At 41.2% G+C, this 13,762-nt stretch overlaps 1 protein-coding gene across 36 annotated transcripts in view; it reads left to right on the top strand.

Annotated features, from left to right (window-relative positions):
* Positions 1–13,762, top strand: part of KIAA1217 (KIAA1217 ortholog) — a 517,243-nt gene that overhangs the window by 387,669 nt on the left and 115,812 nt on the right. For all 36 annotated transcript variants that reach the window (XR_256476.4, XR_256475.4, XR_010599123.1 and 33 more), the window contains one exon: positions 9,280–9,475. Coding sequence is in view for 33 of the 36 variants with exons in the window: in XM_008162848.4 (XP_008161070.2) it covers positions 9,280–9,475 (196 nt within the window). In the remaining 3 variants the exon portion in view is untranslated. The remainder of the gene's footprint in view (positions 1–9,279; positions 9,476–13,762) is intronic.

The following is a 13,762-nucleotide window of genomic DNA, read 5'->3' as shown; positions in this document are numbered from 1 at the left end:
TGTGGGATCTGAGTAAACATATTGTCTAGGCCAGATGAAAAAAGGTGGGGGTAAATATGCAATAGTAAATATGCAGTTAATGTTAATAGACCTTCAACAAGCAGAGAATAGCTTCATCCTCAAATAGATTTGCAGAGATGCATAAAATAAATACTCAGTGCAGCATCCGGACATTTCCTTCATGACATTGCATTAGTAATGGGTTATCTGGTGACATGTCATTGTGACTGAACATTATCAAGTTTTAATGCAACATCATCCTATGACAATTTGTCATCATCGCATAAGCTCATCTTCCCCTCCTGGTTACTAAATGGGAAGAGAGTCACCCTTCTTACCTAAGTGGGAAATTCCTGTGACTTAGTTTTCTCTCTTCCTTGGAGCATGAAACTATCTGCATGGCTTTTGTGTTGCAGGTCCATTTGCACGGCATTCTATGCTTTAGTTAATTACTCATGTCTCAGGTAACATTGGGATGTTGCTGTGATTTCCATTCCTCATATTTGCTAGAGACTCAGGAAGCACTGACTGAGCACCAGTCAGATAGGACAATCCAACCAAAGTAATGTTTAGGGCCACAGAACCACCAGGTGTCTCACAAGCTATTAGCTGATTGTCACGGATGTAAATTCGTATCAGTGGGGCACCAACAATGCACCAGAATGACCCAGGTGTATGTGTGTTGTTGGAAGGCAGGTAGCATTTGCCACTGATGTAGGATGTGAATGAAGCTGTGAAGGAACAGATGCAAGAAAACCAGGGAGTGTGTCCAGACAGGTGAGGTAAGAGTGCTTGCTTTAACACTAGAGACACTGAGAGCCCATGAGTGCAACAGCAAATATTTCTTCTAATAAGAACCTGCTAATCGGGGAGGACAAGCCTCTACACATCAGAGCAAATTAACATGGCTGTCCAATCCAAAAGAAAATGAATGAGGAACTAGCTTTTGGGCTTTGTAACTTGTTGCAGTTGTTTTAACAGAAATCAATGAAACATTCATATCTAAAGTAAATAAGTAGGAGCCAGAGTCATTTACTAATATATGAGCGGCCATGAGGGAATAATATAAATAACTTACTGGTTTTTTAGCCCTCAATAACACAGTTGCCTGTATGAGGATGCTTCTGGAATGATATGGTTTTCTGTAACTTATGATCAGTGAATGCCACATGTCACAGCTTTTTCATCTAAAGATAATGAAATAATGCACAAAGAAGAAAAAATTGCTACAAAAGATAGTTATATTTAATTCATCTTTTTCCCAAACATATTCTTGTTCTATATGGAGATATACCTATCTCATAGAACTGGAAGGCACCCTGAAATGTCATTGAGTCCAGCCCCCTGCCTTCACTAGCAGGACCAAGTACTGATTTTGCCCCAGATCCCTAAGTGGCCCCCTCAAGGATTGAACTCACAACCCTGTGTTTAGCAGGCCAATGCTCAAACTACTGAGCTATCCCTCCCCCCATTGGTGAAAATCCTTGAGAGTTGTGTGTGTGTGCATTTGCTGCTTTGGGACAAAGAGATGTGTATGGGATTTAGTTACTCTGTTGAAATAAGTGCTAGAGAAAAAGTCATTTTAATAACTATATATAATATATGTGTGTGTGTGTATATATATACAAGGACAGCCATGTTTTAAATAGAAAGTGTGTGTGTATGTGTGTGTGTGTGTGTGTGTATACACACTTTCTATTTTAAAAAATTGGGAACTTTTAGTTTTGAGCAAAGATGACGGAGGGGAACTTGATAAACAGTTTTCAAATATGCTAAGAGCTTTATGAAGAGGATGGTGGTCAATTGTTCTCCGTGTCCATTGAAAGTAGGGTAAGAAGTATGTGACTTAATCTGCAGCAAGGGAGATTTACGTTAGATGAAGGAAAAACTTGCTAACTACCAGGATAGTTAAATAAATGAACAGGTTACTAAGGGACGGAGCAGAGCTCAGATTCAGTTACAGTATTTGCAGTTTAGTGAGCTCATTGTACATGTGTTATGTGTACCTCTAAAGTCTGTTTCACATCCAGGTAGCTATTTTTTCGCAACAACCACAGGAGAAATAGAGTATTGACAAGGGTCAAAAAAAGAGGTTGGGGTTTTTTTTCCTCCCTCTTTTCTCCCATTCTTGAAGCCTCAAAAGAAAGCTAGAGAAAGTGTTTTTGACTGTGCTTAGGGTGTTCCTTAGAGCATGTAACTGGGTAAAATTACATCACACAGTGTCTACTATCTCTTTATTATGTATTGATACCTTTATTTACTATTTGTATAGCATTAACTGTGGGCCAGACACGGTACAGAAACATATGAGAGCACAGTCTTAGGAGACAAAATCTAAGCAAAGGTTGTGAGGAGGGGAGCAATAAAGGGCAGAGTGGTCGAGGAATAAAGTTAAGCATTTCTTGTGTGTGTTTTGTGGGGAGGGAGGGGGGTTGGGGCTTTTTAGCTCTTTTTCATCTGGATAAGGGTAATGGGGGAAGTGTGCAGGGTTTGTGGATCTCCTTGAAGGCATGTTTTCAGAAAGGATGTGAAAGAGGAAATGAAGGAAGAGGTTTCCAGGTTTATGGAGTAGCATGGAAAACAACTGCATATGAGAGTGGAAGGAAGTTGTAAAAGAGACAGTTATGTAACTTGGATGGTGAAATGAGATGAGAAGGTTAGTGGAGAGAAATAAAAGCAGATAGGTAGGTGAGCCAGCTTGTGTAAAGCATTGAAAGCAAGGAGAGTAGTTTGTATTCAATAGGTTACTAAATATGTGTCTCTACTTGGCATCCCCTACAGCACTTCACCTTCCTTATTTAAGCACCTCCCTTGACTTCACTGATCCATATTTGACAATATCTCGGTTTTCTCCTATTAAACCCAGATGGGTCCTGTACTCTTTCATAACCTTCTCCCTTGAAATGAAGGGATGAACATGACTATTTTAAGGTTATTTCCTTTAGTAAGACATTTGCTTACAGACCACAAATCAGGAGATCTTCAACCACAATTTTATCTTTTTGCATAAATCCCAAGACCAGTCAGAAGAGAAACATCTTGGATGGTATCATTTTCACTTCCTGAACACATTGCCCATAGTCACTAAGAAAATATAAACAAAGTAGTATTTTCAAAGTATTACTGAGAAGTAGGAGAGGAATCCCTCATCATTTATATTGACTTTTCTTTTCTGCATCTATATATTACATCTGAACCCATTTAAGCAGCACTAATGCTGGGAGACCTGTTTGGAGAACAATTTGGAGAATGTGCCAAAAAATCCCAACTGAGTGAAAAATCAAGCATACTGCAGCAAACAAATGTAAAATGGAACTTCGTTAATTTACATTTATGGGAGAGAAAAGCCCAACGTGGATTGAAGATATTTGCTCTCTAACAAGTCCTGGGTTTGAGGAAGAATACCAGCCCTATTGGCCAATTATAGGTGTCCTTTCTCTGTGTCATAGCATTACTGAGTCCCAAGGGTCTGGCTAGATAATGGTGGTGTTTCCTTGTTTTTGTGTGCACATGTCCAAAAGCAGTTTACAAGTTACTAGGCAGTTCCTGTGTGTGTACGTAATACACACACACACACACACACACACACACACACACACACACACACACACACACTTCCTCCTAGGCTCCAGGACTCCTTTGTGAAGCAAGTCTAACCTTTTCTCCTACATTAAATGTTATTCCTTTTGCTCTTTTACACAAAAAATATAAACTATAGGAACCACATGGACATAGCTCCAAATATAAGCATTTTTACTGAATATACATAATATGTAAGGCTTAGCTATATAGGCACACTGTTCTGGTTGGGCTCTGGAAACTTCTAAAACCTAGAACACAATGATCTCCGCTAGAGGGCTCACAAGCTATTTAAAGGACTATTCTCCATTCTTATATACTGCCTTAAGTATTTAGGTAACTTTTAAATACATTAACGACTTGCAGTGGGGGGTTGCAATCAGAAACCTATGTAGTGTCATTTCTATACATATTTCTCTGTCATCTCAGTTACTATATGCTTACCTTTCTTCAGCATGGATTTGTCAAGAACAAATCATGTCAAACCAACCTGATAGCTTTCTTTGACAGGGTAACAAGCCTTGTGGATGGGGTGAAGCAGTCGATGTGATATATCTTGACTTTAGTAAGGCTTTTGATACTGTCTCGCATGACCTTCTCATAAACAAACAAGGAAAATACAATCTAGATGGAGCTACTATAAGGTGGGTGCATAACTGGTTGGAAAATTGTTCCCAGAGAGTAGTTATCAGTGGTTCACAGTCATGCTGGAAGGGCATAACGCACTCAGAGATCGGTTCTGGGTCCGATTCTGTTCAATATCTTCATCGATGATTTAGATAATGGCATAAAGAGTACACTTGTAAAGTTTGCGGACGATACCAAACTGGGAGGAGTTGCAAGGCCTTGGAGGATAGGATTAAAATTCAAAATGATCTGGACAAACTGGAGAAATGGTCTGAAGTAAATAGGATGAAATTCAGTAGGGACAAATGCAAAGTACTCCACTTAGGAAGGAACAATCAGTCACACACACAAAATGGGAAATGACTGCCTAGGAAGGAGTACTGCGGAAAGGGTTCTAGGGGTCATAGTGGATCACAAGCTAAGTATAAGTCAACAGTGTAACGCTGTTGAAAAAAAAGCATACAACGTTCTGGGATGTATTAGCAGGAGTATTGTAAGCAAAACATGAGAAATAATTCTTCCGCTCTACTCTGCGCTGATTAGGCCTCAACTGCAGTATTGTATCCAGTTCTGGGCGCCACATTTCAGGAAAGATGTGGACAAATTGGAGAAAGTCCAGAGAAGAGCAACAAAAATGATTAAAGGTCTAAAAAATATGACCTATGAGGGAAGATTGAAAAAATTGGGTTTGTTTAGTCTGGAGAAGAGAAGACTGACAGGGGACATAACAGTTTTCAAGTAGACCTCTACCTCAATATAACGCTGTCCTCGATGAAACCGCGTTATATCGAACTTGCTTTGATCCGCCGGAGTGCGCAGCCCCGCCCCCCGGAGCACTGCTTTACTGCGTTATATCCAAATTTGCGTTATATCGGGTTGCGTTATATCGGAGTAGAGGTGTACATAAAAGGTTGTTACAAGGAGGAGGGAGAAAAATTGTTGTTCTTAACCTCTGAGGATACGACAAGAAGCAATGGGCTTAAATTGCAGCAAGGGCGGTTTAGGTTGGACATTAGGAAAAACTTCCTAACTGTCAGAGTGGTTAAGCACTGGAATAAATTGCCTAGGGAGGTTGTCCAATCTGCTCTTAAAAATCCCCAGTGATGGAGATTCCAGAAACACCTGTCAGGGATGGTCTAGATAATACTTAGTCCTGCCTTGAGTGCCAGGGACTGGCTTAGATGACCTCTCGAGGTACCTTCCAGTTCTGTGATTCTATGAACATGCCTACTGATGACACCTGCACTGAAATACTACTGCCAGTTCCCCACTGCCTTCCCCAGCTATCTTCACAATGGTTCTAGTAGTTTATGGTTCCATAGACATGGATTGTCATTTTTTTTTTCTTTTTCCCTTGGGGAGGGCAATTTTTCTAGGAAGCAATTCAGATACCTGATATGTCCAGAAACTTGCTCTGACTGTCACTGTAACATCCAATCTGTTGCTCATCATTGGCAAAAAGAAAACTGCACCCCAGTCCTTATATGCATTGATATCTCAACTAATTGGATGGCCACCATTTCTCGGTGATAGTTCTTTTTATATGTTTAAAATTAAAAATATTACATTAGTCGAGCACCACAGATGGCTTGAGACTTTCTACAGGGCATATAGCTGTACATTATGGGCCTGATTCATTTCTCACTGCCACTGGTTTTACATTTGTGTAACTCCATTGACCTCCGTGGAGCCCCTCCAGATTTACTTTAGTGCATGTAAAAGGAGAATCAGGCTTCATGTTTTTACAGAATCTACTGTATGAGTCACCCTTGCTTAATTAGTCTTTGGTAAGCCTCTTAGCATTGCAGTGATTTGATTAAGCAATGCTAGCCACTGTGTGTGAGTCACTGTGAAGTTGGCATTAATCCTGAGGGGGATCTGAGTCGTTTTATATTAAATGCTAAAGAATTGCTCAAAACAAGAATGTAACTAGGGTTACCATATTTCAACAATCAAAAAAGAGGACAGTGGGAGCCCCGCCCTAGCCCCTCCCACTCCCCGCCCCCTGACTGCCCCCTCAGAACCCCCAACGCCCCCCCGCTCCTTGTCCCCTGACTGCCCCCTCCTGAGACCCCCCATCCTAACTGCCCCCCTAAGACCCTACCCCCGACCTGTTCCCTGACTGCCCAAAACCTTATCCACCCCCCTGCCCCCTGACAGCCCCCCCCGAACTCCTGACCCATCTAACCCTCCCCCTACTCCCTGTCTCTTGACTGCCCCCTCCAGAACCCCCCGCCCCTTCTCTGACCCCCTGGCCCCCTTACCGTGCCACTCAGAACAGCGTGTTGGGTTCCACGCGGAGCCTGACACACTGCCGCGCTCCCCCATGGAGCGCATAGCCCGGTTTCCACCCTCGCAGAGTGCTGTGGAGCGGCACGCTGGACAGCAGGGGAGGAGGAGCAGGGGGAGGAGCTCCAGACTGCTGGAGGCCCGATGCGAATGGCCGGCGATCTCCGAATGCAGGGAGGGGGAGAGGGGAGTGATCTGAAGCTTCAGGGGAGAGGAGGGGGAAAGTGGAGGAGGGGCTCTGGCTGCCGGAGCCCCGTGCGAGTGACTCGATCTGGCAGGCTGCCCTGTCAACCGTGCCGCGCTCTGCATGCGGGGGGAGAAATCCGGACATTTACAAATTCCCCCCGGACGCTATTTTTAAACTCAAAAAGCCGGACATGTCCGGGAGAATCCGGACGAATGGTAACCCTAATGTAACTTAGCAGATATTGGTAAATGCACAGATACAACTTCGTCATCCTGCTTGTCTTAAGAGCAATGCAACCAAATGTAACAGGAGGAAACATGAAGCAAAATTAGTTTATCAAAATCATTTTTTCCAAAAAGCAAACTTAAACCATGAAGTGTTTCTACCGGATTATCTTGATTCATTTATATTGCACCTTGCTTTATATTTTCCTTATGGTTTTTCTATTAACAGAACAGGAAACTGAGCTTCATAATGTGCTTTAGTTCCCTTTATTGTTCAATGAGTTAAGTTAGTGACTTTAATTGGTAACACTGTCTAACAAGCATACCTATGTAATTAAAATATTTTAGCAATGATGGTTGCCAAGCCACATTTCAGATAACTGAATGAAAGAAGTACTGACTTCTTGAAATCCTTCATGTTTGCAGGTCACTTGTCACTTCTGTAAACTCTCAGGCAGTATTGTACATGCACCAGTCTCTGTGTTTACAACCTTGTAGACTAGAGCTGATCATTTCAGAGATACTTCAAAGCATGCCTTGGTTTGCTAGAGGTAAATGTTGTTAGCTTTAATTCCTCGAAAAACTCAATGCTTCAAAATCATTTCACTGCAAGACATTGGATAATAGCTAACATTTCATAAGTGCAGAGCTCCAGAGAGTTTAGCTTTCTCATTAGATATCTCTAACTTATTATAGTATGTGAGCAACTGGACAAGCTGGCAGCAGAGAAGGCTGGGATGTAGAGAAGTCTAATGAAAACCTCATAAAAGTTAAGAGTTGTTGCTTACCTTCAAGGTCACATGCGCAGTATTACATGATCTATGACATTGCTGCAACAAGCTCTCTCCATCTCACACTAGAAACTGCTGAAAGAGCCACATATCAGCAAAATGTGTTGTCTTGGCCTTTTCTTTTCTTTTCTTTTTTTGGACTTGTCTTTAATTTGACTGATTTTTCAAACCCAATATGGGAATTATTTTTAGCCTAACTATAGGGTATTTTTAATATAGGTATCTGACCTTTAAATGAGAGAGGAAAGAAAGAGGGATATAATATATGACATTTTATGCCTGGGAATATAAACTGACAAGTTTATAAATTTATATTTTTAAAAAGTTTATATTTCCACTGTAGTTCTGGGGGGAAAAAACTTCCTTGCTTTGCATTGCTGTACTTAGGGTAGGTATACTATTTATTTTGGATGTAGAATTTGCTTGAGAAATTATGGAAAATTACTGCCCTACCAAGTTCAGTCTGAGTTATAGTGGCAGAAGTTTGTTGTTCTCTGCAACAGAGAAAATGGAACCCTTGTACGTTTATCAATGCAACTTCCCTTATAAGTTGTAAAATGTATTAATATGTTCCTTCACAAAACACAAAGCCCTTTTTGAAGTCAACAATGAAAATGTTCAGGACATTGCCTCTCCTACTGAGTGTGTTTTTGTTAGCCAGAAATTCCAATAATAGGAGTTAATATAAAAACCTGGATTGGGAATACCAGAGATGGTTAGGTAGACTTATCTTTAACATACAGTATCTAGCAGTTAATGGAAGTTACAGTTAATTCTATGCAGCTGAATTGTGTTTGCTGTTATGCACTGGAAATCACAAGTAACTCAGTTAATCAGTGGAGTTTTTCCACATTTATGCTGATACAAATGAAAGCAGAGTTTAGCTCATAATTTTTTAGTATGTTGGATAAAAATTTTAGACTGCTATTGTGGCCTTGCTAACCCTTACTCTCCACAGCATATGTAGCAGCAATTCTGATACTGAGAGCTGATAGCTTTACTGCTAAATTTATTTTCAGGACATTTTTGTCAACAGACTCCTCAAGATAAGTGCAACATTTTAGAGATTTTAATGATTAATAATAGCATTTCAGTTGTCAAAAATGTAAATACTTCTATGCACTCAGCTGCCAGTTTCCTCTTTATAGAACTCACTCACTGGTTTTGAGAGCAGATTTAAGAAAACCTATTGGATGAATTTCTAATCCTGCAGGTTGAGGCTGTGTGTTTGTGTGTGTGTGTGTGTGTGGTGCACCTTTGATGTCAATGTTAACAGTTGTCTGAGCAACAGGGAATGGAATTGCCATATATCCACCCTATAATATGTCAGCCTCAGGTCATTGTTAGAAATGAAATTTGTACGGTAGATGTACAGCAATAAAAATCTTAATGGACTATCCAGGGACAGTATATTTTTAAATAACTTACATAGAAGTCACCTTGAGCACACAAGGCCTTGTAGAATGCTGCATTTAAGGCTGAATGAACCATTTTTCATTGTTTTTTTCCCCAGACAGTTGGATCTTGATGTTCCTAGTGTCATTTGCAATATAATAATGATATATTTATTTTATTTTTACAGACAAGGAGCCCAAAGCTGTCTCAAAGCCCACAGCCCAATTTGGGAGACCAGGCAGAACATCTATCCGAAGCATCTGCTGATTCTTTAGAAGCCATGTCTGAGGGAGATTCTCCAACTCCTTTTTCCAGAGGCAGCCGTACACGAGCAAGCCTTCCAGTGGTGAGGTCAGCGAACCAAACAAAGGAGAGATCACTAGGTAAAATATTTTCCACGATCCTTCAGTGCTCTGCTCTTGTAACTTTGGCATCATGTTCTCTGCATATAAAAATTTGTCTTTAGAGTGTTTTGGGGTTAACAAAATATGGATATTTGTAGCACGTTATTGTTACTGCCTGTCATAAGGAGACCAGATCGTTTAAGGGGAGATGGGAGCCAGCCGCATCTGTGCCATAATTTATTAGCTGCTTCCCAGTCTGAGGGGGTGGGATGAAGGAGGGTCACTTGGTAGTTAATCGACACCTGGGCGTTATAAGAGGGCTGATAAAGCTCAGTTTGGAAAGTGGTACCACTGAGAGTGGATGGCTCTCATCCAGGGTCTGCAGGAGGCGGGGTACTTCAGGGGAACCAGCCCGAGGCCTCAGTGCTCTATACCGGAGCAGGGAAGGACATAAGGAACATATCCCAGAAGGGGTTGAGAACTGTACTCTAGGGATACCACTTTGGGGGCTGAATGCTCTATCCCAGAACCAGAAATACTCTTAAAGGTAGCACAGAAATCAGAGTGAAGGAAAGCCCCCAAAGGGCAAAACAACCTCTCTGTTTGTTGGACTTTTGCTACCCTGCGTTAGGTTTGATTGTGATTTGGCTAGAGGGCTAAACCACCTCTCCAGCACAGACTGGTGTGTGGAGAGCCAAGGAGACCCGCCTTGGGGAAGAAGGGAGACAAGGAGCACCAGCAGCGCCACTCTCAGCCAGCAGGTAGTGCTACAGGACAGGCACTTCTCTGCGACACTGCCAGTTTATTCTTTTCAGATTAGTTCAGTGTGGAGTACTGGACGGCACAGGGAATTGATAGTGAGAGTATCATTGCAGCCTCCAAAAGCATGCTAGACACTTTACAGACAGACAGATGTGGACCCTACCCTGAAGAGTCCATTAACAATCTCAGCCCAATACTGCAAATACATATTACCAAGTATTATTCTTACTACGTGGTAGTAAACACTGCACTAAGTGATGAGTGTTTACAAGATGGGACCTTAATTTTAGACATGAGATACAGAGACCTTCGTCTGTATCTTACATGTTCAAATCCTGCCCAATTTGTAATAACCAAAAATGATTAATATCTGATGGCTGATTGGTGGTGGCCCAATTCTTAGTGAAAAGGGATGGTATTCACACTACCGCTGGAATCTTTTATGGCAGCCTTTGTAAAGAGAATAGGGATTTGAATGGACATGGTGATTGAACTACCTTACTTTTTCCAGGAAGGTGCCTTCAGATTTGAGTTGAGGCACAATCAACAGCAATTCCATCCTTCACCCCAGGAGGGGCTCTTCTCAGGGGAAGCTGCTCCTCCTGTTACCGCAATTTGAATTCCTCCACACCTGAAGGTTGAATTTAGCCCAATTTTTCCACAAAATTAATTTTAAACTAGAATTGGTTTTGCAATAGATTTTACTTTTCTTAGGGAGCCTCTCTTCCCAACAGGTGGATGGCAGAGTAGAAACTAGTTTTTTGAAGAATAATGCCATAGGGCAGGTAGACTGATGTTGGAAGACAGCATAACTTGCATGCAGATTGCTGAGGAAGGCATGTTTCTCAATGGTAATAAACTGAAATGTTGCTTATTTTCTGTAGGATCTCATTTCCCTACATGCAGAATGACATAAACCAAAGGCTGCACCATACATCACAGAGAGAGCTCATAAACTGATCACAAGGGTTTATTTATTCCTCAGTGATCCAAGGCAATTTCTGTCAAGAGTGTTTTGATATCTGACAAACAGAACAAATTAAAAAGAAAAATAGAAGACCGAACTAAAAAGGGCTCTCCAAGCCAGCGGGCACTAGCAGTGCTAAAAAGGGCAGCACACAAATTTGGGGATAGGAGAGAGCGTGTCTCACATCACTCCTCAGTGGCCCACTCTGGCCAAAGCCAGGAGACTGACTCCAGAGGGAGCTTCATCCACCTCAGCTGGAAGGGACAGGTTGGTCTGATGCAGGACACTTTGAAGGGAGAGCCTGAAAGTTCCACCCCACCAATGAGATCTTGTTTAAAACCTGTTTTTAAGCACATACTCATATGCTTATATGTTTTTACTATACATATGGAGAATCCGGTTCTGCCCATATGTCAATGCTGTCTAGTGAATCCTCAGACCATCAGCTTGGCTTAGATTTATTAGAAAATGTAATTTACTATATGTATGTAGAGTACATTGGAACTTTGTAGGGATATAATACTGTGGGAACCCTGTATGTCTTATTACTGACTTACAGTGCATTTAGCATTCACTGAGTGTGCTTAGCAATAACCTGATTTGGCCATTCAGAGATCTGACACATGCACACAGGCCAGTCATTTCAAGATATATCAGAAATCATCCATTCCAGTAATGAATTGGGGCCTCTGAGCTAGATAAAAAGCAATTAAAACCTTTTTCTCAACATCATGGGCTGTTCTCTGCTGCACACAGACATTCTGTTCAGTGCTTTCTTCTCCATAGGCCAAAGTAGAAAATATCACCCTTGTTGGTTGGCAATAGATAAATCTGCCTCAGCCATTATTTAAAGAGTGGCTCTGCCCTATGGTCACAAGTTTTATGGTAGAGAGAATCTTCTTATGAAAATTTAACAATGGATAATTTAACACTTAGACCATCTGCGATGTGCAGTCCACCAGGTTCAGGCAGTGGGCTCTCAAAAGCCATCACAAATTCCAACAGAATATGCTAATTCATTTCTCATTCCACATGTGTTATAATGGGCCATCCCCTCAAACCCATGCTAAAGTAGAGAGAGCTGCATTGCATTTATTCTGACAATATCAACTTGTCTTTCATACATCACAGGTGTCTAGATAGGCAAAAAACAGGCAAAAGATGGAAGTGAAGTGACATGATATGAAATAATTTAGAGTATTTAGATTTGAGACTGAAGCACCTTTAAGGTATTATAACACTGGTCTACAATTTTTGAGAAGTCGTCTGCTTCAGAGATAAAATGTGCTATTTATTATGTATTTTGATGTGCTGAATTCAAATATGACAATTAAAACAACTGATTGGCTACTGTTTCTAAGATATTTCAATTTTTACATTTTATGTCTATGTATATTGTGTAGATAGTAGAGTTTTAATCATAAATTGTAAACCTAGGTCTTTTCATGTGTTTATGGTTGCTTTACATGATAATATTTCACCTGTCCTGTTTATGTAACACTTTAAAAATCAGCAAAAGGGTTATCTAAATAAAATGTATTATGAAACAAAAGGCAAAAAACTATTCTGTACATAGTTTAGTCCTATTCAGTGTCTACTCGGCGCTTCTTGGCTTGTCTCCTGTATTCATTAAATGGAGCATCTCTTGTCACTGTCCAGCAATAGTCTGCAAGCATTGATGGGCTCCATTTGCCCTGATAGCGTTTCTCCATTGTTGCAATGTTCTGGTGAAATCGCTCGTCGCTCACTGCTCCGGAGTTCGGTGGAAAAAAATCTAGATGAGAGTGCAAAAATTGTAGCTTTAGTGACATGTTGCAACCAAGGCTTTTGTATGCCTTGAGGAGGTTTTCCACCAACAACCTGTAGTTGTCTGCCTTGTTGTTTCCGAGAAAATTTATTGCCACTAACTGGAAGGCTTTCCATGACGTCTTTTCCTTGCCACACAGTGCATGGTCAAATGCATCATGTCGAAGAAGTTCACGAATCTGAGGACCAACAAAGACACCTTCCTTTATCTTAGCTTCGCTTAACCTTGGAAATTTTCCACGGAGGTACTTGAAAGCTGCTTGTGTTTTGTCAATGGCCTTGACAAAGTTCTTCATCAGACCCAGCTTGATGTGTAAGGGTGGTAACAAAATCTTCCTTGATTCAACAAGTGGTGGATGCTGAACACTTTTCCTCCCAGGCGCCAATGACAGTCGGAGTGGCCAATCTTTCTTGATGTAGTGGGAATCTCTTGCACGACTATCCCATTCGCAGAGAAAACAGCAGTACTTTGTGTATCCAGTCTGCAGACCAAGCAAGAGAGCAACAACCTTCAAATCATCACAAAGCTGCCACTGATGTTGGTCATAGTTTATGCATCTCAAAAGTTGTTTCATGTTGTCATAGGTTTCCTTCATATGGACTGCATGACCAACTGGAATTGATGGCAAAACATTGCCATTATGCAGTAAAACAGCTTTAAGACTCGTCTTCGATGACTCAATGAACAGTCTCCACTCATCTGGATTGTGAACGATATTGAGGGCTGCCATCACACCATCAATGTTGTTGCAGGCTACAAGATCACCTTCCATGAAGAAGATGGGACAAGA

This window comes from Chrysemys picta, chromosome 2 (genome assembly GCF_011386835.1).
Source record: "Chrysemys picta bellii isolate R12L10 chromosome 2, ASM1138683v2, whole genome shotgun sequence".
NCBI classification, from domain to species: domain Eukaryota; kingdom Metazoa; phylum Chordata; order Testudines; family Emydidae; genus Chrysemys; species Chrysemys picta.
Note: the sequence above shows the minus strand (reverse complement) of the source record. Positions and strands in the feature narration are given on the sequence as shown.